The sequence below is a fragment of the Ranitomeya variabilis genome, chromosome 6 (assembly GCF_051348905.1).
Source record: "Ranitomeya variabilis isolate aRanVar5 chromosome 6, aRanVar5.hap1, whole genome shotgun sequence".
Classification (NCBI taxonomy): domain Eukaryota; kingdom Metazoa; phylum Chordata; class Amphibia; order Anura; family Dendrobatidae; genus Ranitomeya; species Ranitomeya variabilis.
Window position 1 is genome coordinate 38816510 of NC_135237.1, and position 25860 is coordinate 38842369.

Sequence of the window (25860 nt, forward strand, 5' to 3'; positions counted from 1 at the left end):
CTTTCTGCCCATGACACTGAAGTAGACATTGTAGAGTGGGCCTTGACCTTGATTGGAGGAGTCAAGTTCTGTGCCAGATAGGTTTCATGTATGGCCCTTTTGATCCAACTAGAAATAGTACTTTTGCCACCTTCCTTCCTTTATCCTGACCTGAGAGATGGACAAACCGGTTTTGATCAACTCTGAAAGAGCTAGTTTGTTCAAGATAATGTAGAATAGTCCGTCTAACATCGAGAGAATGGAACTCTCCTAATTTTGGGTTTGTCGGGTTCTGGCAGAAGGAAGGAAGAATAATATTCTGAGAACGGTGAAAATCAGACACCACCTTTGGCAGAAAAGATGGATCAAGCCGGAGAATTATAGAGTTATCTGTAATTAACAAGTATGGTTCTCTAACCGATAAGGCTTGAAGCTCCCCCACACGTCTCGCTGTGGTAATCGCTACCAGAAAGGCAGCCTTGTAAGACAGGTATTGAGGAGAACTGGAAGTTAAGGGCTGGAACGGTGCTTGCGAGAGCTCCCTGAGGACTAGATTCAAGTCCCATGAGGGTACCATGGGTTGTTTCCTAGGCTGCGATCTTAGAGCTGATACCATGAATCTTCTGATCCAACGGTGGTTGGCCAGGTCCTGGTCACAAACAGCGCTGAGAGCGGAAACCTGAACCTTTAGAGTGCTGGGTCTAAGGCCTAACTCTAACCCACGCTGAAGGAAGTCCAATACTTGGGATTTATTCGGATGGAGTGGATCTGGTTTATTAGGTAGACAGAAAGACGAGAATGTTTTCCACACTTTACCATATATTGCATTATTAACAGGCTTCCTGGACTTTTGCAAAGTAGAAATTACAGCATCCGACAGCCCTCTAGCACGTAGGACCTGGGCCTCAGTAACCAGGCCGCTAGGTTCAATTTTTGGGGATTCTGGTGCTGGAAGGGCCCCTGAAGGAGAAAGTCGGCATCTACTGGCAGGTGAACTGGACCGTCTATCTGTAGTTCGATGATGAGATTGACCCAGCTTCTTTTTGGCCATACTGGAGCAACTAGGATGGTTGGCACCTGTTCCTCTCGGATCTTTCGAAGGGTTTTCGCCAATATTGGGATTGGCGGGAAGTCGTAGGCTAATCGGAAGTTCCATGCCTGGACAAGAGCATCCACTCTTTGGAATTGTCCCTGGGATTCAGGGAAAAAAAGGTTTGGACCTGTGAATTTTGGTCTGAGGCGAATAAATCGACTTCTGGTAGACCCCATCTGTCTACCAACATCCTAAAGACTCTTCTGTTCAGGCTCCATTCTCCTGGCTGACTATCCTGGCGATTCAGGAAATCCGCCTGCAGGTTGGAAGACCCCTTCAAGTGGACGGCTGTGAGAGAGAGAAGGTGCTTTTCGGTCCAACAGAATATTCGGTTTGAGATGCTTCTTAAACTGTTGACCTTTGAGCTCCCCTGATGTTGGAGGTGAGCAACAATTGTCGTGTTGTCCAAATAAATTTTGACATGATTCCCTGATATTAGGCCGCCTGCGGCTAGGAGAGCCTCCTCCACTGCTTTCAACTCCCTGAAGTTGGAGGAACTGGCGCTTGTTGCCTGATTCCAGCATCCCTGGAAGGGAGTATGCAAAATTACTGCCCCCCAGCCCCGTTTGCTGGCGTCGGATGTAATTGTTACAAGGGGGGATTGTGACCAGCTCACACCCCTGCGGATATTTCTGGGGTTCAACCACCATGCTAGGGATGCCTTCACGCGCCCCGGAGTGTGTACTCTTTTGTTCAGGGAACCTGGATTTCCGTCCTAGTTTGCGAGGATATGTGGGCTTGAAGGGTTCTGGAATGGGCCTGAGCCCAAGATACTGATTGAATTCAAGCCGTCATAGAGCCTAGGACCGACATGCTTTTCCGTAGAGTCGGAGATTTGTCCTCTCTGAGATCTATAACCTTCTCTATTATCGCTCGACGATGATCTTCCTAGAGAAACGATTTCTGTTTTACTGAGTCTAACAGAACCCCCAGAAACCTCCTTGATTTGGAAGGTTGTAGCTGGGACTTCCTCAGATTTGGGAGCCGCCCCAAGGTTTTGAGAATGTCGAGAGTTTTTGAAACATGATCGTTGAGAATCTGAGCCGAGGGGGCTATAAGCAGCAGAACGTCCAGGTATGGAACAATACAGACTTCCTGACTCCGGATGTGAGACACGGCCTCTGCCATTATCCTGGAGAATACTCCAGGGAGCACGTTGAATTGAAAATGATTCACTTGTTGATTGAACTGTATTGCAAACCTGAGATACTTTTTGTGCTGGGGATGAATCGGCACATGAAAGTAGGCGTCCTTTAGGTCGATGGTTGCCATGAAAAAATTTTGACCTATCAGGGGAATAGCAGATTTCACCGATTCCATTTTGAATCTGCGGTATAGGATATGACAATTGAGATCTTTTAGATTTATTATGACTCGCGCCTCCCCTGATGGCTTCTTTACCAGGAAGAGACGAGAGTAATGGCCTGAACCCCATTCCTCGGGGGGGTACTGGGGAGATTGCATTTGCTTTTAGGAGGTCCCCAAGGCCTGTCATCATCATTGTATGTGCTCCCTGAGAGGTCGGAGAGGTAATTCTCAGATTCCGAGGGGGGTGGGGGGGTGGGAGATATGAATTCTATGAGAAGGCCCTCCTGAATAACATTGAGTACCCATTGACAATTGGTAATTGCCCGCCAATGATGGATGAAGTTTGCAGGCCCCCCCCCACCGGGACAGAGTCATTTATCTTGCTGCTGCTGGGGAATGAGGATATTTTTCCCTTTGTCCTTGGCATAGCTCTATCGCCCAATTTTCCCTTTTCCTCTTGTTTGAGGGGTATTAGATTGGGGGGCACGAAAAAAACATTTTCTGACCAGCTTCTGTTCTGGAAGGGCCTTTTTTTTATCTGTGACCTTTTCCAGAATTACATCCAGAGGGGGCCCGAAAAGATAATCACCTTTAAAAGGAATTGAGCATCTAAGGATCTGGCCGCAATTCTAAGAGACTCCATAGAGGCGTCCGCTAAGAAAGCTGAGGCCTTTTGGAGCATGGGAAGAGAGTCCAATAGCTCCCCTCTGGAGGTACCCTGAGCAATATGTTTCTCCAGCTCGTCCATCCAACGAGACAGGGCTCTGGCAACACAGGTGGCAGCAATATTAGATTTTAACCCCGAGGCGGATGTTTCTTTTCCATCTTTCTGTCTAGCGAATCTCTCAACTGTGAGGAGTCCTCAAAGGGGAGAGAGGTTTTCTTTGCTACCCTAGCCACCTGTATGTCCACTTTAGGTATGTCCCATGAAGGGGAACCTGCCTCTAAGGGAAACCTGTGTTTCATTTCAGAGGGGGTGGATAGGCGTTTCTCCAGGAGCTCCCACTCCTGAGATATTAAATCCAAGATATTTTTATGCATCGGGAACCCCATCTGTCTCTCTGATTTCAGTCCTCCGAACATTTCATCCTGTATAGATTGAGGAACAGATTCCTCCTGTAACCCCATCGTGTTACGTACAGCCATTACTAGCTCGTCAGTATAATCAGATGGGAAAAAATATTTTTTTGCTTCCGCAAATTTAGGAGATGAAGATTCACCCCATCTCTCAGAAGAAGATGAAAACGAGTGATCGGACTCAGAGGCCGAGTCCTCAAATTGTACTTTTTTTAGAAGGAGAGGGACCCTGCGGCTGTGGAGGAGGAGGAGGATTGAAGGCGGCTAGAGAGGTTTGTACTTCATGCTTGACTAGGTCCCGTTTCGTCAAGGAGGGAAGGCTGCTGGGCTCTGACAACTTTATCCGTGCACCCCTGACACAGCTTTTTCTCCCATAGAGAGGGAAGCTTCAGATTGCAGATTGCACATTTAGACATCTTTTTGGCCGGGATTTTCTGCGCAGACTTGTCTCCCTGAAAAAAGAGAGGGAGAGTGGTGTAAGGATGAGAAGGGCCCCACTAATCCTAGCCTCGGTCCCACCCCGCAACGGACTTACTGGAGCAGGGGCAGCGCTGGGCTCTGCAGATGCAGGGCAGGAAGCACCATCCATTGTGACAGGGATCCATCTTACCTGGAGGTGTCTTCAGGCTAGTTTATATAGGAATAAATCCAGCCCCCAGCGCAGGTGAATCAGGTTCCCCTCCTCCTCCTCCCCAGGTCCTGGAGCTTGCGTTCCAGCAAAGAGCGCAGGACCGGAAGTGACGTGCGCACCGATGACGTCACTTCCGGGACGCCAAACGCTGCAGCAGGAGAGGAGGACAAGGTGGTGAGCTCATCGAGGCCACCGCTGGGGATCACTGGCCCGCTTTACCTCCGCAGTGGCGCAGGTGGGCCAGGAAGGTCCCGAGTCCGGGGGAGACTATGCTGTCGTGGAAGGTGACTAGAGAAAATAGATAGCAGGGGGTGTCTGAACAGTTAGGACCCAGGTAATACCCTGCCCTTATAACCTATTTAGCGTTGGGTACCATCCTGATTGGGTACACCTTGTCGTGGTGGGATGGATTTTACTTTTTTTTTTTATCCAAGCAATGTTTACTAAGTACGCTGTGTTATTTACATGCACTGTTACTATTTATTTCTTTACTACAGGGTATTTGCTCACTTTGTTTATTTTAGGTTCTGCTTGTTTACTGGCCACAATGTGAATTCACAGCTATGCGTTGCACTCATACCAACGTATGAGCTGGTTCAATTTTCTTTTAAAAAGAAAGTGTATAATCTTCTAGTTTGGGCTACAAAACAGATAAAATAATATAAACAAAAAATCTCTAAAACCTACACTAGTGGCTTATTCACACATCAGTATTTTGAACCAATGTTTGCAAACCAAAATCAGTAGTGGAACTTACAGAGAAAAACTATAATTGAAAGATCAACGCCAGTTCTGTGTTTTTGGAGACACTCTTGGGTTTTAGACCTGCGAATAGAGATTAAAAAATACTAATGCGTGAATAAAGCCTAAGGCAGAATATGACCACAAAAACTGTATAAATTGCCCTTCACTGTCTGCCCGCTCCAGCACATGGCAGGCTGGTCGCGATATCGGCTCTGTGGTTTCCTCTAGATGATAGGCAAATTTAGTTTTATGTGTTTTTTTTTTCTCTAGCTGAGAAAATTGCAATCTGTGAGCGCAGAGCATTAATCACAATGTGCTCTCCCGTACAGATAATGCCATAAAAATTCAATGAAATGCACAGTCGGGGTTTGCGCTGGCGGTTATGTCATAATAATGTATTGCAGACCCGCTGTGTTACTGACAATCTGTTTGCTAAACTGAAAGCTGTTTTCTTGCCCCATAGGAGGTTTTATGACGATGGAGCTATAGTCTTAGGTGAAGAAGCAAACATGCTCGCGGGTATGCTGCTTGGACTCAATGCCATTGATTTCAGGTAGGGTTACCGCGGTACTAATAGTGCACACAGAGGCCGCGCGGAATTAGTTAAGGGAATACATTACTAATGCGTTTCGGAGGTTGAAGAAATATTGATTCTCTTCCCAATACCCTGCTTCCCTCCACACAACAATAGAATAAAAGGGAAACTGTCAGCAGGATTAGGACTTCACATCGCCACAAGCAAGATATCCAGAACAGTTTCCAATAATGATCTCCTGTCTTTTGACTGATTCGCCATAAAGGAGAAAAATCACTTTGATCATTGACTCTCACGCCAAGAACCTAATCAATAGTCACCTCCAGTGATATCCGTTGCATGCACAGTACATATCGTTTCATTGCGCATGGGACATCAATAGAGCCTGGAAGGAAACCAACCAGACTCGTTTACTGGATTTTTCACCTTTGATTCAGTACAATAAAAAAAAAATCTCACTCTTGTCAAATCTGTCAGAAGGTGATCGGTTCCCTTTTTAATTGTAAAATACTATTTACTTGCAGCCACCACTAGAGGGAGCTAATCGAAGACTGGATTATTATTGAACTCAATAAGAGGTGTCTAAATCTCGCTTTAAATACCTCCCCCTAGTGGCAGCACCTTTCTGTGATGATATTGTTTGTCAATCGTTTGATTTGTTCTGATGTTAGAAGTTTAATAGGGTTGTCCAGGCTTTGGGGTTCAAGTCCTCAGTCATTCTATGCACGCTATCAGGATTCTCCAGGGAATGGACGGGCGTGTGACCACAAGTATGCAATTTGCATGTATGCGGTCACGTGATGAATCGAGCGAGGTCGGACATGTCTAGTTGGAATGTATCCGGGAGGATGGAAATCGAATACTTGGGGTCACTTGATTGGATAATCCTGAAAGCACGCACTGTGCACGCTGTGATGATTCACAAGTCTGCAATCACATCAAGTGACTGCAGGTTTGAGCCCCAAGCTCAATCCCTTTAAATCGGACCTGTCATTTGCTTTAAAAACTGTAATAAATAAATAAATGAAAATTGCAAAAGTCCCTGATTCTGCCACTTATTTCCATTTTGCACTGTGTCGCTCCATTGCAGGGATATTCACGTTAGCGCAGCATGAGAAATCCCTGCTTTGCAGTCCAACTGGGTGTTTTTTTTTATAGTATCCTCTGGGGATGGGTCCCTCTCTCAGATGTAGCCAATCACTGCTCAGCAGCGTATGTGACTGATAGGCTGATTGCTCGGCTGCTGAGCTGTGATTGGCAGCATCTGGGAGGGAGGGGTAAAAGTTGCACGCCTCCAGAGAAGACTCTGAAGAAACGCCCAGCTGTTCTACAACCAGAGATTTCATATGCTGCGCTCCATAAGAAACAAATATGAATATCTCTGCAATAGAGTGATGCAGCACAAAACGGAAAAAAGCGTCAGAATCAGGGGAGCGCTGGCATTTTTACCAGATATTTAAATCCATAGAGTAGGGGATCTGACTGATGACTGGGAGTCCAGCTGATGGGAATAGAGTTTTGGATCCAGCAAATAATGTTCCTGGTCTATCGAGATCTCTGCCAGTACAGTATGTCTCACTAATCATTAACGGATCCTAGTAAATAATCGGGAGGCTTGTACGGTATTATTCTGCCGCTAATTGTGTCTGCATGTTCCCTGTAGCTTTTGCCTTAAAGGAGAGGGTCTAGATGGGAGCTACCCAGCGGTTATAGACTACACGCCTTATCTCAAGTTTACTCAGAGGTGAGCCAATACTTCACATTTCTTGTTGGGTTTGCTTACATTACTGGATACTGTGAACGGACATGTTTCTTATGTTTTAAATGTTATTTTACACGTGGATATTATTTATGTAATGTTGTAAATACATCACATCGTTAAGTTTACCCTCCTCCTGAGTTGCAGCAAGTTACAGCTAATCTCCAAAGGGCCTGTGCACACATTGCAGATTTGTCGTGGGATTTTATTTTTCTGCACAGATTTGTCACAATAAAAGCCTGAAGGGTTTCCTGATATTAGCAAAGACAATGAAAAGAAAAGGATCCTGAAGTCTCATGCACACGTTGCAGATTCGGTGCAGATTTTTAGGCTATGTGCACACAGTGCGTTTTTTTTTATACCTTTTCGCAGCGTTTTTTCTGCACGGAAATGGGCCTAAAACGCTAAGGAATCCTTATGCAAGCTTATTCACTGACAATCCTGCAGTATTGTGCACATGATCAGTAATTTTCCTTAAGGCTACTTTCACACTAGCGTTAACTGCAATACGTCGCAATGCGTCGTTTTGCCGAAAAAACGCATCCTGCAAAAGTGCTTGCAGGATGCGTTTTTTCTGCATTGACTAACATTAGCGACGCATTGCGACGCATTGCCACACGTCGCAACCGTCGTGTGACGGTTGCGCCGTGTTGTGGCGGACCGTCGGCTGCAAAAAACGTTACATGTAACGTTTTTTGCTCCCGACGGTCCGCTTTTTCCGACCGCGCATATGCGGCCGGAACTCCGCCCCCACCTCCCCGCACTTCCCCGCACCTCACAATGGGGCAGCGGATGCGCTGGAAAAATGCATCCGCTGCCCCCGTTGTGCGGCGGAGACAACGCTAGCGTCAGGAACCTCGGCCCGACGCACCGTGACGGGCCGAGCCCGACGCTAGTGTGAAAGTAGCCTAAGTATTTGCAGTACGTTTTTTTCTGCAGCTTGTCCATTCTTTGTGCGTTTCTGCAGCGTTTTTCACCCCTTGACTTCGATTGACTAAGTCAAATCCACAGGAAAGACGCAGGTATAAAAATGTTTGCGGATTTGCTGCCTTTTTGTTTTGCATTTTACCGGCTTCCAATGGTGTCATCTGTGTGACAGCGTGGGAAACACTGGCGTGGTGGTTCTTATCGGCGGTAACGCTACCGCCGGTAAGACGGTCAGTCAGAGCGCTGCGGGATCATCCTGTCAGATGTCAGCATGACCTCGCAGCTGTGACTGTGACCCACGGTAACCCTACCACAAACTGTCGGTTAGAGCGCTGCGGGGTCATGCTGTCAGATGTCAGAGGTGACCCCGCAGCTGTGACTGTGACCCACGGTAACGTTACCACTGACTGTCAGTCAGAGTGCTGCGGGGTCATGCTGTCAGATGTCAGAGGTGACCCCGCAGCTGTGACTGTGACCCATGGTAACGTTACCACAGACTGTCAGTCAGAGCGCTGCGGGGTCATGCTGTCAGATGTCAGCGTGACCTCGCAGATGTGAACTGCTGTATAAAGCTTACCGCAGGTCAGCAGGCGTGGGCTGACAAGACTACTGCTCCCATCGGGCCGCGTCTGCTGTAGGTGCCGCTGATGGGAGACGTAGTCTCATCTGCCGGTGCCTGTGCTCACAGTAAAAAAAAGAGTAAAATTACATACATACTCAAATAAAAATAAAACCCCATTATACTCACCTAACACAAAATTGTCGATGTCCTCATCTTCTAGAAATAATGTAAAATAATAAACCAACATATACTCCCTGTCCGCCGTAGTCCACGTAATCCTAAGTGTCACACGGCGATCTCACGTGTAGAACAGTCACATTGGGAGATGTGACCGCTCTACCCGGCTGCCGGCAATACACTAACAGGAGGTAATTGCTCCCACAGTGTATCACTGAGCTGCCATGAGAGTTCACCGGAGTTCATCAGCTCCGGTGCTCTCACGGCACCGCTGCGTGAAAACTTTCCCACACAGAAGTAAGGGAGATCACCGGAGCTGATGAACTTTGGTGAACTCTCACGGCGGCTCAGTGATACACTGCGGGAGTGATTACCTCTTGTCAGTCTATTGCCGGCGACCAGGTAGAGCAGTCACATCACTGATCTTAATTACCAATCTTATTCACAGATTAGCCACCCCTAATCTTTGATTATCAACTCATTTTGCAGTCAGAAATCTGTAAACTGAGAATCCATCAGTGAGCTTAGGCTAGGTTCAGATTGCGTTAGTGCAATCCGTTTAGCGCGAGCGCTAGCGGATTGCGCTAACGCAATGTCTTTTTCGGGGCCGCGTTCAGGGGTCGCGTTAACGTCCCCGCTCTCGCAGATCCCCGATCTGCGAGAGCGGGGAACGGACCTCTGGCGCGCTGCAAGCAGCGTCCGAGGCGCGCTACAAAAGACCGGCACATCGCTAGCGCGTGCCGAAAATGCACGCGCTAGCAATGCGCTCTAACATTGCCGGCAATGGGAGCGCTAACGGACGCGGTGCACGGCGTTAATTTCGCCGTGCAACGCTGTCCGTTAGCGCTATCCCATTAACGCAATGGGAACCTAGCCTTAGTCTAACATTAGTTGGTGAGTATTTTATCTGTCTTTTTATGAGTTCGGCTGGGCTGATTTATGATCACATCAAAGTTGGGCTCAACTTTGATGTGGTTTGTGGTAATAAATCAGCACAAAAGAGTTAAAAAAGACAAATAAAAGACTAACAAATTCAGAATGAGTTCACTGATGGATTGTCAGTTAACTCGTTCAGTAGTCAACAAGGTGAATGGAAGCTAAAAGTCTTTAAGAGCTAAATAGAGAAGCATTTTTAATAAAAACACGACAGAAAAATAATTTTTATGCCAAAATATATATAGTAAAGCAAAAAATAATGCCCCTAAGGTGTCCATAGCCTTTAAAATTAACAAATATACAAAATTTGCAAGAACATTTTTTGCCTTTTGAATAATGGTTTTATATTATTGGCTTTTTTTTCCCAAGTACAAATATGACCAGAGCTTCGTATGGCGGCATAATTACTTCATTACATGGAATTGGCAGTACAGAAGTAATGCCTCTATAGCGAAGCATACAATTACCGTGCTCATGTCACGTAGGAAAATGCAGAAAGAAAGCCGGCTATTTTACTGCTCGTTTAAAAACTTAATGGAATTAATGATTGGGTTTCGGAAGGTTTTAATCCTGTTCTGAATTCTCGCACTTAACCACACGGTGCGGACGCCCCCTGGGGATCTTTACATTTGATTTCCACAAGCAAAACGTGTTTACAGCGATTTCACAGTAATTGATTTTTCCTCTAAGGAAAGATTATAGCCAATTAAATAATTTAAAAAAATGAAAAAAATTGGGATATTTTAACAAAACCTGTGATACGTGCACAGGAGAGGCAGCGTTCAGTGGTCTGCACACACGCATTATTTGGACAAAAGTGTGTGACCCCTAAACATTCCACCTACAGGAGCTTCTACGGCCTCCCAGTCTAAGTCTATAGGCATTAATATGGAGTTGGTCCTTCTGCCGCTATAGCAGCTCCAGCTCTTCTGGGAAGACTTTCTACAAGCGTTTGGAGGAGTTTTGGTATTTTTGCTCCTTGATCCAGAAGATCTTTAGTGAGGTCAGACCCTGATGTCAGAGGAGGCCGATCTTACAATCTTTTTCTAGTTCTTCCCAAAAGTGTTGGATGGGTTCAGGTCCGGGCGTTGGGTGGCCGGTCATGTTCTTCCACGCCAAACTCGCCCAGCTATGTCTGTATGGACCTTGTGCTCTAGACAGTCATGGGGGGGGGGGAAGAAAAGGACCTTCCCCAAATTGTTCCCGTAAAGATGGAAGCTACAATTGTCCTATATGTCTTGTGCTGAAGCATTAAAATACCTCGTCACTAGAACTGGTAGTCGACCCCTGAAAATCATCCACAATCATCCCTCCTCCACCAAACTGTACACAGTGCAGTAACGGGGTAACGTCCTCCTGGAATCACCAAACCCAGACTCCTCCATCAGACCCCAGATAGAGAAGTGTGACCCGTCACTACACAGAACACACTTCCTCCAGAGTCCACTGGTGGCGGCTTTACACCACTCCATCCGGCGCTCAGCATTGTGCTTGGTGATGTACGGCTGCATGCAGCTGCTCAGTAATGAAGCTCCCGGCGGGGGCGCAGTGTTTGTGCTAATGTATGTGGATGGAAAGGTTTGTGGATGATTTCCGCGCTTGCTGACAGTTAATGAGACATATTTCTCCTACGTATCATTGGGGGACACAGGACGAATGGGTGTTATGCTGCTGCCACCAGGAGGACACTAAGTTAAACACACACAAAAGATTAACTCCTCCCCTGCAGTATACACCCACAGGCTGGACAATCCAGAGCCAGTTCTTACTTAGTGTCTCAGGAGGCACTTGGGTCCTCAGGACCCCACCAATTTTCCTTTTTGATTTAACGGAGAGAAGGGAGCGACAGGCAATTTTTGTCAGCACTGATCTCTCCCGCACCAACAACGGGCAAGTACATGGAGCGTTCCTCCTGTATCCTTTCCCGCGACGATGGATGCCAGCCCTGGCTCACCTTTTCAGTGTGGCGACGGTTCCCTAGCGTCCCGATCTCCCTCCCTCCCTCTCAGGCGACCATGGGGACTAATCATCCACCTAAGTCTCCTGGAGCCAGGGCACAGCCGGACAGATTGACAGGGCGTCCGCGCAGCCGTCCACTGCATCACCACTGAACATAGCGGTTGACACATGGCGGCAGTAGCTCTCCACCCTCTCCCTATCTAGGTGAAGGCGGATAGAGCAGCGGTCCCATCGCACAAGGTAAGTGCGGGGACCGACGAGCTGGCAGCAGGGGGTCTCCTTCCTCTCTTCTATGGCGGCTCTGCAGCCGCGGGGCAGAGTGCGGCTCTGGGGCAGCGGGCGGCCCTGCAGCCGCGGGACAGCGGGCGGCTCTGCAGCCGCGGAGCAGCGTGCGGCTCGGCAGCCGCTGGGCAGCGTTATACCTCTGAGAGGGCTCGGCGGCTCCCAGGCCCGGGCCGGGCTACAGCGCCCGCCTACAAGCACGCCGCCGCCCGCCCATGACACGCCCCCTCCCTGGGCGCTTCTCGTTGCCCGAGAAGCGCCCTCCTCACTTCTCGGCGGCCATATTGGATCAGGAAGTGCGCTGGCGGCTCTGCAGCACCGCAGCGCTCAGGACTTCAGGATCTCCCTGCCAAGCCACCGCAGAACTTAGGTGAGACGCACCCAATAGGATTGTCTTCCCCCCTGCCAGTACGCTCACTCCACAGCAAATATGTCACAGTCTAAGCAAAAACGGACTGGAAAGTCACACTCGGTTATTTTTGCTGTGTGCACCTCCTGCAAGGTATCTCTACCCCGAGGTCACACTACCCCGCTGTGCTCCGCCTGCGAAATGCCGGTGGCACAAGTTGCTCCGGCTCCTGACCCGGAATGTAGCGAGCCTAGTACCCCCGCATGGGCGTCCTCCCTCGCTCGCTCTGTGGCATCCTTGGAAAGGACGATACAGTCCCTCTGTGAGCCGTCCCTTAACCAGGACACTTCCACGGATGATATAACGCGGTCTAAGATCCTCTCTCGGCCTAGAGGTCGTACCGTCTCCAGAAGCCCTCAATCATCCCATAAGAGGCCCAGGGTGACATCTCCGGTCCGTGATCGGTCATCCGGCTCAGAGAGCGAAGTCTCTCGTCCCTCATCCCCGTCTCATAGCAGGGAATCCTTCCTGGACGACGCATCCAACGTGTCCGGTTCCCCTGAGTATCATCAGGATCAGGAGACTCTCGATTCTCTCATAGATTCTGTTACTCAGACGCTTCAGTTAGAGGAGGAAACTCCGTCCAAGACGGCTCATCCCGTGTCATTTGGGCGAGCCACAAAGGCCCATAAATTTTTTCCTACGCACCCTCAATTCAAGGACATTGTCGATCTCCATAGAGTTCGTCCGGATAAACGCTTCTCAGGTCAGAAGGCTATGCAATCTAAGTATCCGTTCGCTCAGGACCTAACTAAGGAGTGGTCTCAGTCACCCTCTGTGGACCCGCCAGTGTCGCGGCTAGCCACCAGAGCGGTTCTATCCTCCTCCGAGGGCGCGTCTATCAAGCATCCCACTGATAGACAAATTGATCAGATGGCTCGCTCAGCCTTCGAGGCATCCTCGGCTTCTCTATTTCCCTCTTTTGCCATCACGTGGGTCGCAAAAGCCATGTCCCATTGGGCCGAGTCTTTATCCTCTATGGCACTACGGGCCGACTTACCCCCAGAGATTCCACATTTGGCCACTCAGATCGCCAGAGCGGGGGACTTCGTAGTTTCCGCATCCCTAGACGCGGCCAACTGTGCCTCACAGGCAGCGGCCAATGCTGTCACGATCCGCAGATCCCTTTGGCTCAGGGACTGGAAAGCGGACTCGGGGTCCAAAAAATCCCTCACGTCTCTCCCATACCAGGGCGAACGTCTATTTGGGGATAAACTGGACAAATTAATTGCAGATTCCACAGGAGGAAAGAGCAAATTTCTTCCCCAGCAACGAACTTTTCGCCCCTTTCGCAATCAACAGGGCCGGGGCCGATATTTCCGTTTCGGCTCCAATTGGTCCAATCCCTCCTCCGCGCCATCTGGCGCTGGGAGAGGGCAGCGCAAGGACAGAGCCTCCCAGCCGTCTTACAAGCCTTCTCCCTCTTGGAGAGGCAGACCCAGACAACAGGGATCCCGAGGGCCCAGACCCGGCAGGTCTCCACCTCAATGACTTTTGGCAAACACCAAAGGACTCCGACAGAGTAGGCGGCCGCCTACTTTTCTTTCGGGACGCGTGGCTCTCGGTAGTTCCCGACCGTTGGGTCCGCGACCTAGTGTCTTACGGTTACAAGATAGAGTTTGTCTCTCTTCCCCCATCTCGTTTCTTCCAGTCCCCCCCTCCCAGAGCAAGGGTCGATCAGTACTTCCAGGCTATAAGGGCGCTATGGGAAGACGGGGTCATCATCCCGGTACCTCAGAACGAGAGGTACCAAGGTTTTTATTCCAACCTTTTCATCGTACCAAAAAAGGACGGCTCAGTACGTCCGATTTTAGACCTCAAACTCCTCAACAAGTACGTACGCGTACATCATTTCCGTATGGAGTCCCTCCGCTCGGTAATTGCCTCTCTGGAAGAAGGCGAGTTTCTGGCATCTCTAGACGTACAAGACGCCTATCTGCACATTCCCATCCTACCGTCTCATCAGCGGTTCCTCCGCTTTGCCGTCCAGGGACACCATTTTCAGTTTGTCGCCCTACCCTTCGGGCTGGCCACCGCTCCTCGGGTATTCACCAAGGTCATGGCAGCTGCCGTGGCCATTCTCCATGCTCGAGGTGTAGTGGTGTTGCCTTACTTGGACGACATTCTCATAAAGGGTCCCTCCTTTCGGTCCTGCTCAGAAGCAGTAGACGTCACAATAGATACCTTTTTGCGCCTGGGTTGGAAAATCAATTTCAGGAAATCTTCCCCAGTCCCGGCTCAAACCATATCCTACCTGGGGATGATCCTAGATTCCTCTCAGGGTCTGGTACTTCTACCCCCGGAAAAGGTATCCACTCTACAGAGAGAAGTCCGAAAGCTTACCCAACCTCGCCCTCACTCCCTACGCTTCTCCATGAGGGTACTCGGCAGGATGGTGGCGGCAATGGAGGCAGTGCCTTTTGCGGTTTTTCACCTCCGTCCTCTACAGCACGCCCTTCTGGCAGTATGGGACAGGAATCCCGCCTCGCTAGACCGCCGTCTCCTTCTCTCTCGTTCCATCAGGCAGTCCCTCAGGTGGTGGACCAACAGGTCCTCCCTGACTCGGGGGAAGTCTTTTCTTCCGGTCCACTGGTTGGTTGTCACAACGGACGCCAGTCTCTTCGGCTGGGGTGCTGTGTTCCGTTGCCACTCGACTCAGGGTCGCTGGTCCCCGCAGGAATCTCAGCTACCCATCAACATCCTAGAGATTCGGGCGATCAGACTGGCACTCCGCCAGTTTCAGCCGTTTCTTTCCGGCCGCGCGGTCAGAGTCCAGTCCGACAACGCCACTGCGGTAGCCTACATCAACCGCCAAGGGGGCACTCGCAGCAAAGCGGCCATGGTCGAGGTATCACTCATTCTCCGCTGGGCCGAGACCAACCACTCCATACTCTCAGCAGTTTACATCCCGGGCGTGGAAAACTGGGAAGCGGACTTTCTAAGTCGCCACAGTCTCGATCCCGGAGAGTGGTCTCTCCATCCCGCAGTCTTTCACCAGATATGCTCTCGTTGGGGGACCCCGGACGTGGATCTGATGGCATCTCGCCTCAACCGCCAGGTTCCCGTCTTCATGGCCAGGTCTCACGACCCTTCAGCTTTCGGAGCCGACGCTCTCGTCCTCTCATGGCAGAGTTTCAGACTCCCATACATCTTTCCCCCAATTCCCCTTCTGGCAAAGGTTATCAGGAAAATCAGGGCAGAACGGATTCCAGTAATTCTCATCGCTCCGGACTGGCCGCGCAGGACGTGGTACGCCGAGATGGTGCAACTGGTTTCAGACGTACCCTGGAGGCTGCCGAGCCGCGCAGACCTCCTGTCTCAAGGGCCCATTTACCACCCGAACTCAGAGGTCCTGTGTTTAACGGCGTGGCCGTTGAGTCCTGGGTACTGAGGCAGAGGGGTCTGCCGCAGTCGGTCATATCTACCATGCTTCGCGCACGCAAATCTTCTTCCATGCGCATCTACCACCGCGCCTGGAAGGCTTACTTCGCCTGGTGCAGGGATCGGGGACGGTCTCCCCTCCAATTTTCTATTCCTCACATTTTGGAATTCCTCCAATCAGGCGTAGATTTGGGCCTTGCTCTCAGCTCTCTTAAGGGCCAAATTTCTGCTCTCTCGGTTCTTTTCCAGAGAAGGTTTGCAAACAAATTGCAAGTCAGGACTTTCATCCAGGGGGTTTCTCATATGGTTCCACCTTACAGGATGCCCTTGGAACCATGGGATCTGAATCTGGTCCTCTGTGCTCTTCAAGAGCCCCCCTTTGAGCCCTTGCAAGAAGTGTCCTTGCGTTTCTTATCGTGGAAGATTGCTTTTCTCGTGGCCGTCACGTCTATTAGACGTGTCTCTGAGCTAGCAGCCCTGTCCTGTCAACCTCCTTTCCTCGTGTTCCACCAGGACAAGGTAGTTCTAAGGACATGTCCGACTTTTCTTCCAAAGGTCGTTTCCTCATTCCATCTTAATGAGGAGATTGTCCTTCCTTCACTGTGTCCTGCTCCTTCTCACCGCACGGAAAAGGCTCTCCACACTCTGGACCTAGTGAGGGGTCTCAGACGTTATGTCTCCAGAACTGCGTCTTTCCGTAGGTCAGACGCCTTGTTCGTTCTTCCGGAAGGGCCACGGAAGGGACTCCCCGCTTCCAAGGCTTCCATTGCCAAGTGGATTCGTTCTGCCATCCAAGAGTCCTACCGCGTCAAGGGTCACGCTGCACCTCCGGGGATCAAGGCTCACTCTACCCGGTCAGTCGGCGCGTCCTGGGCCATCCGGCACCAGGCATCGGCAGCGCAGGTCTGCAAGGCTGCTACATGGTCCAGCCTACATACATTCACGAAGCACTACTATGTGCACTCTCAGGCCTCGGCAGATGCGTCCGTTGGTAGGCGAATCCTACAAGCGGCAGTGTCTCATCTGTAGTTCATAGGTGCGCACAGCATTCCTAACTTCATGTTACCCACCCAGGGACTGCTTTGGGACGTCCCATTCGTCCTGTGTCCCCCAATGATACGTAGGAGAAAAGGAGATTTTTGTGTACTCACCGTAAAATCTTTTTCTCCGAGTCATCATTGGGGGACACAGCACCCTCCCTGTTAGCCTAGTTGGCTCAATTGTTCTTTTCAGTCTGAGTTTGTTGACTATGACATGTTTTCTGTTTGTTATCTGGCTTACTCCTACTGCTTTGTTACCGAACTGGCTCTGGATTGTCCAGCCTGTGGGTGTATACTGCAGGGGAGGAGTTAAAGGGAACCTGTCACCACGTTTTTGGAAGATGGGATAAAAATAGCGTTAAATAGGGGCAGAGGTGGGCATTACATTAGTGTGTGTGTTATGCGTTTATTACCCACCTAAGTTGCCGAAATAACTTTGCAAAGTCTCCGTTTTCGCCTGTCAATCAGGCTGGTCAGGTCACATGGGCGTGGTGTCTTCACCCAGATTTGGCGTAGTTTTCCGTTGGTGGCGTAGTGGTGTGCGCATGCCCAAAGTCCGGAATCCTCTTCCAGGGGATTTAAAATAGCGCGGTGTTCGTTATTGCATTGGTGATCGGTGGGCGCGGCCATCTTCCTTTGGCCGCGCGTGCGCAGAAGCGGCGCTCTGCTGGCCGCGGCTTCAGGAAAATGGCCGCGGGATGCCGCGCGTGCGCAGATGGATATCGCGGCGGCCATTTTCCTGAAGCCGCGGCCAGCAGAGCGCCGCTTCTGCGCACGCGCGGCCAAAGGAAGATGGCCGCGCCCACCGATCACCAATGCAATAACGAACACCGCGCTATTTTAAATCCCCTGGAAGAGGATTCCGGACTTTGGGCATGCGCACACCACTACGCCACCAACGGAAAACTACGCCAAATCTGGGGGAAGACAACGCCCATGCGACCTGACCAGCCTGATTGACAGGCGAAAACGGAGACTTTGCAAAGTTATTTCGGCAACTTAGGTGGGTAATAAACGCATAACACACACACTAATGTAACGCCCACCTCTGCCCCTATTTAACGCTATTTTTATCCCATCTTCCAAAAACGTGGTGACAGGTTCCCTTTAATCTTTTGTGTGTGTTTAACTTAGTGTCCTCCTGGTGGCAGCAGCATAACACCCATTCGTCCTGTGTCCCCCAATGATGACTCGGAGAAAAAGATTTTACGGTGAGTACACAAAAATCTCCTTATCCCAGGATATAAAACGAAATGGTGGACTATTCGACGCGTTTCAAAGTACAAATGACTTCTTCATCACGAAAGACCCCAAGTACACAGCAAGCAGAGAAGGTATCACCTACTTAGGTAGGACATTTCAAATATGAGCGCCAAAAAAAAAACACATGACAGATGTCAAAGTTCGGTCAGGTACCACATGGTATTGATTATAAATATAATCAATACATATCTGGAAATTATACATTTTGTGCCTAATGATATGAATTCTCCTAAAGGGTGATTTTCCAGTTCTGCCATTAAATGGGTTTTCCAACCTCACAGCTGAAAATTGCGTAAAATGACATTAAAATGAAAAAATTGTAAAAATGTTTCTTTTTGCGGTCATGAACCGGATCCGATGATATATATAACTGATATTATTGTCATCTTCCCAGCTCTGATAGTATCAGCAGTGATGAAGAAGAGCTCCGGACACTAGGGAGCAGCGGCAGCGAGAGCAGCACTCCAGAAAATATCGGCCCTCCATTCGCCATGGATGAAAACAGCTGGTACAACAAGTGCAAGAGGGTGGAGCAGAAGTACCGGCTAGCCTTGGAGCAAAAGGTAACGTCTTTTCCCAGCAGTGTGGGTGTGTTTGATCATTTTATACCTGCTGATCAAAGGGTTAAAAAGTAAGATGTACTGATGGGCAAGTATCGGATTGCTCTGAGCATGTGCACCATTGAATATCCTTAGGATAAGCCATCAATATCAGAACGGCGGGGGTCTGACTCTCAATACCCCCATGATCAGCTTCATGAAGGTACCGCCAGTGAATGCCGCACCCCTTCATAGATTGCGAGACGCAGCTCCATACACTTCCTAGTGGTTGCGCCTGGTACTGCAGCTCTTTGTACCAATAAACCCACCATGGATTTTACTGTACGAGTGATAGCTTTAAATGCCACCATTTAATTTACCATAAAAATATACTGAAGAATGGGGTAAAAAAAATCCTCGTTGGGTGGAAAGGAGAGAGAAAAATAAAAATAACGGGGAGAAATGTTGTGGTTTTTTTTGTTTTTTTTCTTTTAGTTACACTTCTCTTGGAATTGTTTGTTCCTGTTTTTTAGTGCATTAAATGACAAAATGAACGGCGTCATTCAATAATACAACAAAAAAAAAAATGAGTGGAAAAATTATAAAGTTATTGCTTTAGGAAAGCGAAGAGAAAAAAAAGAAGAAAAAGTGTAATAATAATAATACAGCTAAAAAAAAGTTGAAAAATTATAAAATTATTGCTTTTAGAATGCGAAGAGGAAAAAAGAAGAAAAAGTGGAATAATACAGCTAAAAAAAAATTTGAAAAATTATAAAATTATTGCTTTTGGAATAGGAAGAGGAAAAAAGAAGAAAAAGTGGATTTTTTTTTCTTTACAAATGCAGAAATGCCCATTATGTTTATTTTATTTGAATTGTTATGTTTTGTAGATTTTTTTTTTTTTGCTGATTATTACATTTTTTCTAACATTATGTCAGTCTAGAAAAAAATCGGTCCAGTGGCAAATTCGTCTCCTTTGTTCCTGAGTGGCGCCTGTACGTAGTGTTCAGCAGCCTTACTGCGGAGCTGGGAGGACTGTCATATTTAGGCTCTCCGTATCTAGATATTTGTGTGAGCAAGAATGGATTTTCGATAGATTTTCTTGCTGTAATTCTCTGACGTCCCAATCCCTTTTCCCTTCCTTTCTTCCGACTGCAATTGAATATTTACCTTTTGAAATTCAGAGTGGGAAAAGTAAAATGAGAGAGTATGGATAGTGCGATAAGCTGCCCGGGTGGCGGTGATGCCGGCACGTGTCGCTGCCGAGTCCATGAGCTTTCTCTGTCTTCATGGCCACAATCCTATTACAGGAAAGCATTAGCGGTAGATGTATACTTCCACACAATGCAGGTTTTATTCAATACCGAAATATCAAGATTTCCTGCAGCTTTAACGGAACACTAAGCCATAAATCTATCTATTTTACATGTATTACACAATAAAATACTTATTTCTTTCCTTGATGTCAGCTTTTTCAGGCTGGAAAGAAGCTATTCATCATGTGATCCTGTCCCATTTTTAGAATCGCGGGTCAATGACAGATACGTAGTGCGTAGTTCGCGACCTTTCAATGGTTCTCGAGAAAAATAGAGGACTTGAAATCCGCACAAAAGGCGAAATATATGGTCAAAAATACAGTGCCATCAGGAAATGTACAGGTACATGTGCACCTGTCCAATACCAGTGGATTTTCATACAGTGCTGTGTATGAGGCCGCACAACCACTTCTGCATATTGAAAAGGGCTCTGCTGCCTTTACTTTCCAGTGATTTAAAGGGTTATTCCCAACATTTAAAGTTATCACATATCCAAAGGCCCGGTGTGAAAAGTGCGGTGCTCTCACATCCTCGCCACTGCAGCTTTAATTGTATATGAGATTGCCAAGAATGGCAAAGTACCGCACTTTGCTTTCTTCAGCAGCCCCATAGAGCAGCAGTGTGAAAACTTTTTTTCTGGAAAGGGTCAATTGAAAATTTCGAACCTCATTTGTGGGCCAAAATCTTCAACTTGAGAAATATGCTGGTACATATACATCACATTGAAGACACTGGGGATGCTGTATGTACATCACATAGGAGACACCAAGGAAGGTGTACTGTATATACATCTCATAGGAGACACCAAGGAAGGTGAATATACATCACATAATAGACACCAAGGAAGGTGTATATACATCACATAGGAGACACCAAGGAAGATGAATATACATCGCATAGTAGACACCAAGGAAGGTGAATATACAACGCATAGGAGACACCAAGGAAGGTGAATATACATCGCATAGGAGACACCAAGGAAGGTGTATATACATCACATAATAGACACCAAGGAAGGTGTATATACATCGCATAGGAGACACGAAGGAAGATGTATATACATCACATAGGAGACATCAAGGAATTGAATATACATCACATAGGAGACACCAAGGAAGGTGAATATACATCGCATAGGAGACACCAAGGAAGATGTATATACATCACATAGGAGACACCAAGGAAGGTGAATATACATCGCATAGGAGACACCAAGGAAGGTGAATATACATCGCATAGGAGACACCAAGGAAGGTGTATATACATCGCATAGGAGACACCAAGGAAGATGTATATACATCGCATAGGAGACACCAAGGAAGGTGAATATACATCGCATAGGAGACACCAAGGAAGGTGAATATACATCGCATAGGAGACACCAAGGAAGGTGTATATATATATCGCATAGGAGACACCAAGGAAGGTGAATATACATCGCATAGGAGACACCAAGGAAGGTGAATATACATCGCATAGGAGACACCAAGGAAGGTGAATATACATCGCATAGGAGACACCAAGGAAGGTGAATATACATCGCATAGGAGACACCAAGGAAGGTGTATATACATCGCATAGGAGACACCAAGGAAGGTGTATATACATCGCATAGGAGACACCGAGGAAGGTGAATATACATCGCATAGGAGACACCAAGGAAGGTGTATATGCATCACATAGGAGACACTGGGGTTACAGCATAAACATCACATAAGAGACACTAGGGCTGGAACATATACAGTCATGGCCTAATGTTTTGGCACCCTTTAAATTGTGCCACAGAAATGAAGGATTTCTCCCAGAAAATTATTGCAATTACACATGTTTTGTTATACACATGTTTATTTCTTTTGTGTGTATTAGAAAAAAGGAAAAAATAATGAAAAAAGTGCAGATTGGACATAATTTCACACAAAAATGGGCCGGATAAAATTGGCACCTTTACAAAATTGTGAGTAAACAGTTTATTTCAAGCATGCAATGCTCATTCAAATTCACCTGTGGCAGGTAACAGGTGTGAGACATATGAAAATCACAACAGAACCAGATAAAAAGGGGAGAAGTTGATTCAATGTTTGCACTGTGTGTCACACTAAGCATGGAGAGCAGAAAGAGAACTGTCTGAGGACTTTGAAACCAAAATTATTGAAAAAGATCAACAATCTCAAGGTTACAAGTACATCTCCAGAGATCTTGATGTTCATTTGTCCACGATGCGCAACATAATCAAGAAGTTTACATCCCATGGCACTGTAGATAATCTCCCTGGACATGGACGGCAGAGAAAAATTGATGAAAGGTTCAGGGCTGTGGAGTAGGTAAGCCAAACCTCCGAATCCTCAATTTCCATGACACCGACTCCACCAAAATGCGCTCAGCCCTGGAAAGGTTACAGCACAGGATAGTTCGGATGGTGGATAAGCAGCCCCAATCAAGTTCCAAAGAAATTCAAGCTGTCCTGCAGGCTCAGGATGTATCAGTGTCAGTGCTAACTGTCCATCAACGTTTGGATGAACTGGAACACTATGGCAGAAGACCCAGGAGGACACCGCTGCTGACAGAGACATAAAAAAGCTAGACTGCAGTTTGCCAAAAGGTACGTGAGTAAGCCAAAATCCTTTTGGGAAAGTGTCTTGTGGACAGATGAGACCAAGATAGAGCTTTTTGGTAAAGCACATTATTCTACTGTTTACTAAAAATGTAATGAGGTCTACAAAGAGAAGAGCACAGTACCTACAGTCAAATATGGTGGAATTTCAAAGGTGTTTTGGTGTTGTTTTGCTGTCTTTGGTACTGGGTGCCTTGACTGTGTGCAAGGCATCATGAAATCTGAAGATTACTAAATAATTTTAGCTTGCAGTTTAGTACCCAGTGTCAGAAAGCTGGTTTTGTGTCCTAGATCATGGGTCTTCCAGCAGAACAATGACCCCAAACATTCTTCAAGAAGCACCCAGGAATGGGTGGAAACAAATCTCCGGAGACTTCCGAAGTGGCAGCAATGAGTCCGTATTTAAATGCCATTGATCACCTGTGGAGAGATCTTAATATTGCTGTTGGGAGAAGGCGCCTTCAAATATGAGAGACCTGGAACAGGTTATAAAAGAAGAGTCCAAAATTCCAGTTGAGAGGTGTAAGAAGCTTGTTGATGGTTATAGGAAGCGATTGATTGCAGTTTTTTATTCCAAAGGGTGTGCAACCAAATATTAAGTCGAGGGTGCCAACAATTTTGTCCGGTCCATTTTGGGGGGTTTGTGTGAATTGATGTGCAATTTGCCTTTTTCCTCTGTTTTCTGTGTTGTTCCAATATACATAAAGGAAATGAACATCTGTACAACAAAACATGTGTAATTGTAATAATTATCAGGGAGAAATACTTTATTTTTTGAGACCATTTCAAAGGTGTCAACACTTTCAGCCATGACTGTACATCACATAGGAGACACTGGGGCTGTAGTGTAAACGTCATATTGGAGACACTGGGGCTGGACAATGTACATCACCAAGGAGACATGGGACAGAGTGCTCTAACGCTGGCCAGCGTCAGGCGTAATCCTCCATTGCATGCGCCGTTGTATTCAGCAGCGAGCGCTCTATGGTCATAGTGTGAGGACGTATTAAATATCTAGTGCCCGGCAAAACGGGGCCGCCGACCCAAGCACTGCGGTCCACGGTTGTCTGCCTGGAGTCCTGGGGAAATTGACATTGCAGGCCATAAACTGTTCATGAGCCAGAGGTTCCTCTCCAATGCCATAGACCATGAATGGAGCTGTGGTGCACACGTGCTGCTCCCTCTTTTCTGACATGAGGGATTCCGGAGCCCTGTCCTCAGATAGGTGTGTGGATCGCTAGGTGATAAATATTAAGAATAAGTCTTTATTATGTTGCAGTTAATGGGAAAGCGCTCGCCGTGTATTAGGCTGTGTCTTTGTGCTGAGATTTTCAGAGCAGAATCTGAGCAGAAACTCCATTTTGAAATTTGGACAAGAGTTTCCTATCAGTTTCTGCTCCAAAAATCTGCTAAAACAATGACTGCAGACTTTCATCAGACTGGACAACCCCTTTAAGTTGAATATTCATCCTTGAATCTCATTGTGGTTTTTTTTTAACTGCTTGTAATTAAAATCCTAATTGTACCAAGTGGTGACTTTTTATTTTTATGTAGCGCTCCATACCACCAGCCACTCCGACACTGGCCAATCAGTGCTGACTGTATCGTTCTCCTTCGACTAGGAGAATAACGCCCAGTTGTCAGTTTATTCTTACATTTCTAGAAGGAATAACAGAGGAAAGACACAATGTAAAGTTCCAAAATAAAAGGTGCCCTAGAATTGTTTTATGGAGAATCAAAGTATGTACTAAAACAGAGCTGTCAGGAGAGATGAGCGCTCCCCTTCAACTCCTCCGTGAAGACCTCTGTAAAGAGATATTAGTAAATTATTTTGTGCAGAATACGGATTAGATTGGTTGCTCACTTTAAATGTATACTCCTGCTTTAGCAGAAGTGTAGGAGGCAGAATAGGCTCCAGTGACTTTCTGCAGGAAGCTTTTCTTCGGGATGTAATTAGCATTCTGTGATGTTTCGAGTGGATACTTCAAAAGAGCTTTTTCCTGTTCTTTTGTTGCGCCGCTGAGTTCATGAGGAGATGAGGAGCGGATTCTGAGCTCCTTCTGTACAGGTTTTATTCTAGAATATTGGAACCTAATTACAGAGGAAACCTTTCGTGTCTGTTCGTTGCTGCTGCTGATTTTCCCGGGTAAGAGTGTTTGCTTGTAACTTGGGACTCCCCGATGCATTGGGATCATGTCACACCTTGTCCACACCTGCTCTCGCACAATGCCGGACGGTTGTAGCACAAGTTCTTATTTAGCTTCGCTTTTGTTATTTCCATACTTTGGTATCGAATTTGCCTTTGGGGACGTATTGAATTTACTTATGAACTTAGGTTTATTCTCCTTTTCCAATCTGTAAATACCACTTTAAAGGGAATCTGTCAGCAGAAAATAACTGTTCAAACCAAGCACAGCTGCTCCTTGCACCTTTGGTGTGGTCGAGCAATTCAGTGCACATTCCCGCCTATTTGTTTTCCATCCATCTCTGGACCCCTCTTCCTTGATTTACATCTCTGGCTGTACCAGAACCAAAGAAGGACGGATATATGAAAAACAAGAAGCTGCAAAAGTGCACTGAACTGGTCGGCCACACCAAGGGTGCACGGAGCAGCTGTGCTTGGTCTGAACAGTCATTTTCTGCTGAATGACTTTTTCAATTTGTAAATACCAATCTGTACAGTGGGGGAAATAAGTATTTGATCCCTTGCTGATTTTGTAAGTTTGCCCACTGACAAAGACACAAACAGTCTATATAATTTTAAGAGTAGGCTAATTTTAATATTGAGAGATAGAATATCAAAAATAAAATCCAGAAAATCACATTGTGTAAATTATATACATTTATTTGCATTTTGCAGTGAGAAATAAATATTTGATCCCCCTGGCAAACAAGACTTAATACTTGGTGGCAAAACCCTTGTTGGCAAGCACAGTAGTCAGACTTTTTTTGTAGTTGATGATGAGGTTTGCGCACATGTCAGGAGGAATTTTGGTCCACTCCTCTTTGCAGATCATCGCTAAATCATTAAGATTTTGAGGCTGTCGCTTGGCAACTCGGAGCTTCAACTCCCTCCATAAGTTTTCTATGGGATTATGGTCTGGAGACTGGCTAGGCCACTCCATAACCTTAATGTGCTTCTTTTTGAGCCACTCCTTTGTTGCATTGGCTGTATGTTTTGGGTCATTATCTTGCTGGAAGACTCAGCCACGACCCATTTTTAATGTCCTGGCGAAGGGAAGGAGGTTGTCACTCAGGATTTTACTGTACATGGCTCCATCCATTCTCCCATTGATGCTGTGAAGTATTCCTGTGCTTTTGGCAGAGAAACA

The 25860-nt window shown here is 47.2% G+C and overlaps 1 protein-coding gene across 5 annotated transcripts in view; it reads left to right on the top strand.

Annotated features, from left to right (window-relative positions):
* Positions 1 to 25860, top strand: part of RUNDC3B (RUN domain containing 3B) — a 198573-nt gene that overhangs the window by 98031 nt on the left and 74682 nt on the right. For all 5 annotated transcript variants that reach the window (XM_077268261.1, XM_077268262.1, XM_077268259.1 and 2 more), the window contains 3 exons: positions 5296 to 5385; positions 7031 to 7111; positions 18457 to 18625. In XM_077268261.1, coding sequence (XP_077124376.1) covers positions 5296 to 5385; positions 7031 to 7111; positions 18457 to 18625 — 340 coding nt within the window. The remainder of the gene's footprint in view (positions 1 to 5295; positions 5386 to 7030; positions 7112 to 18456; positions 18626 to 25860) is intronic.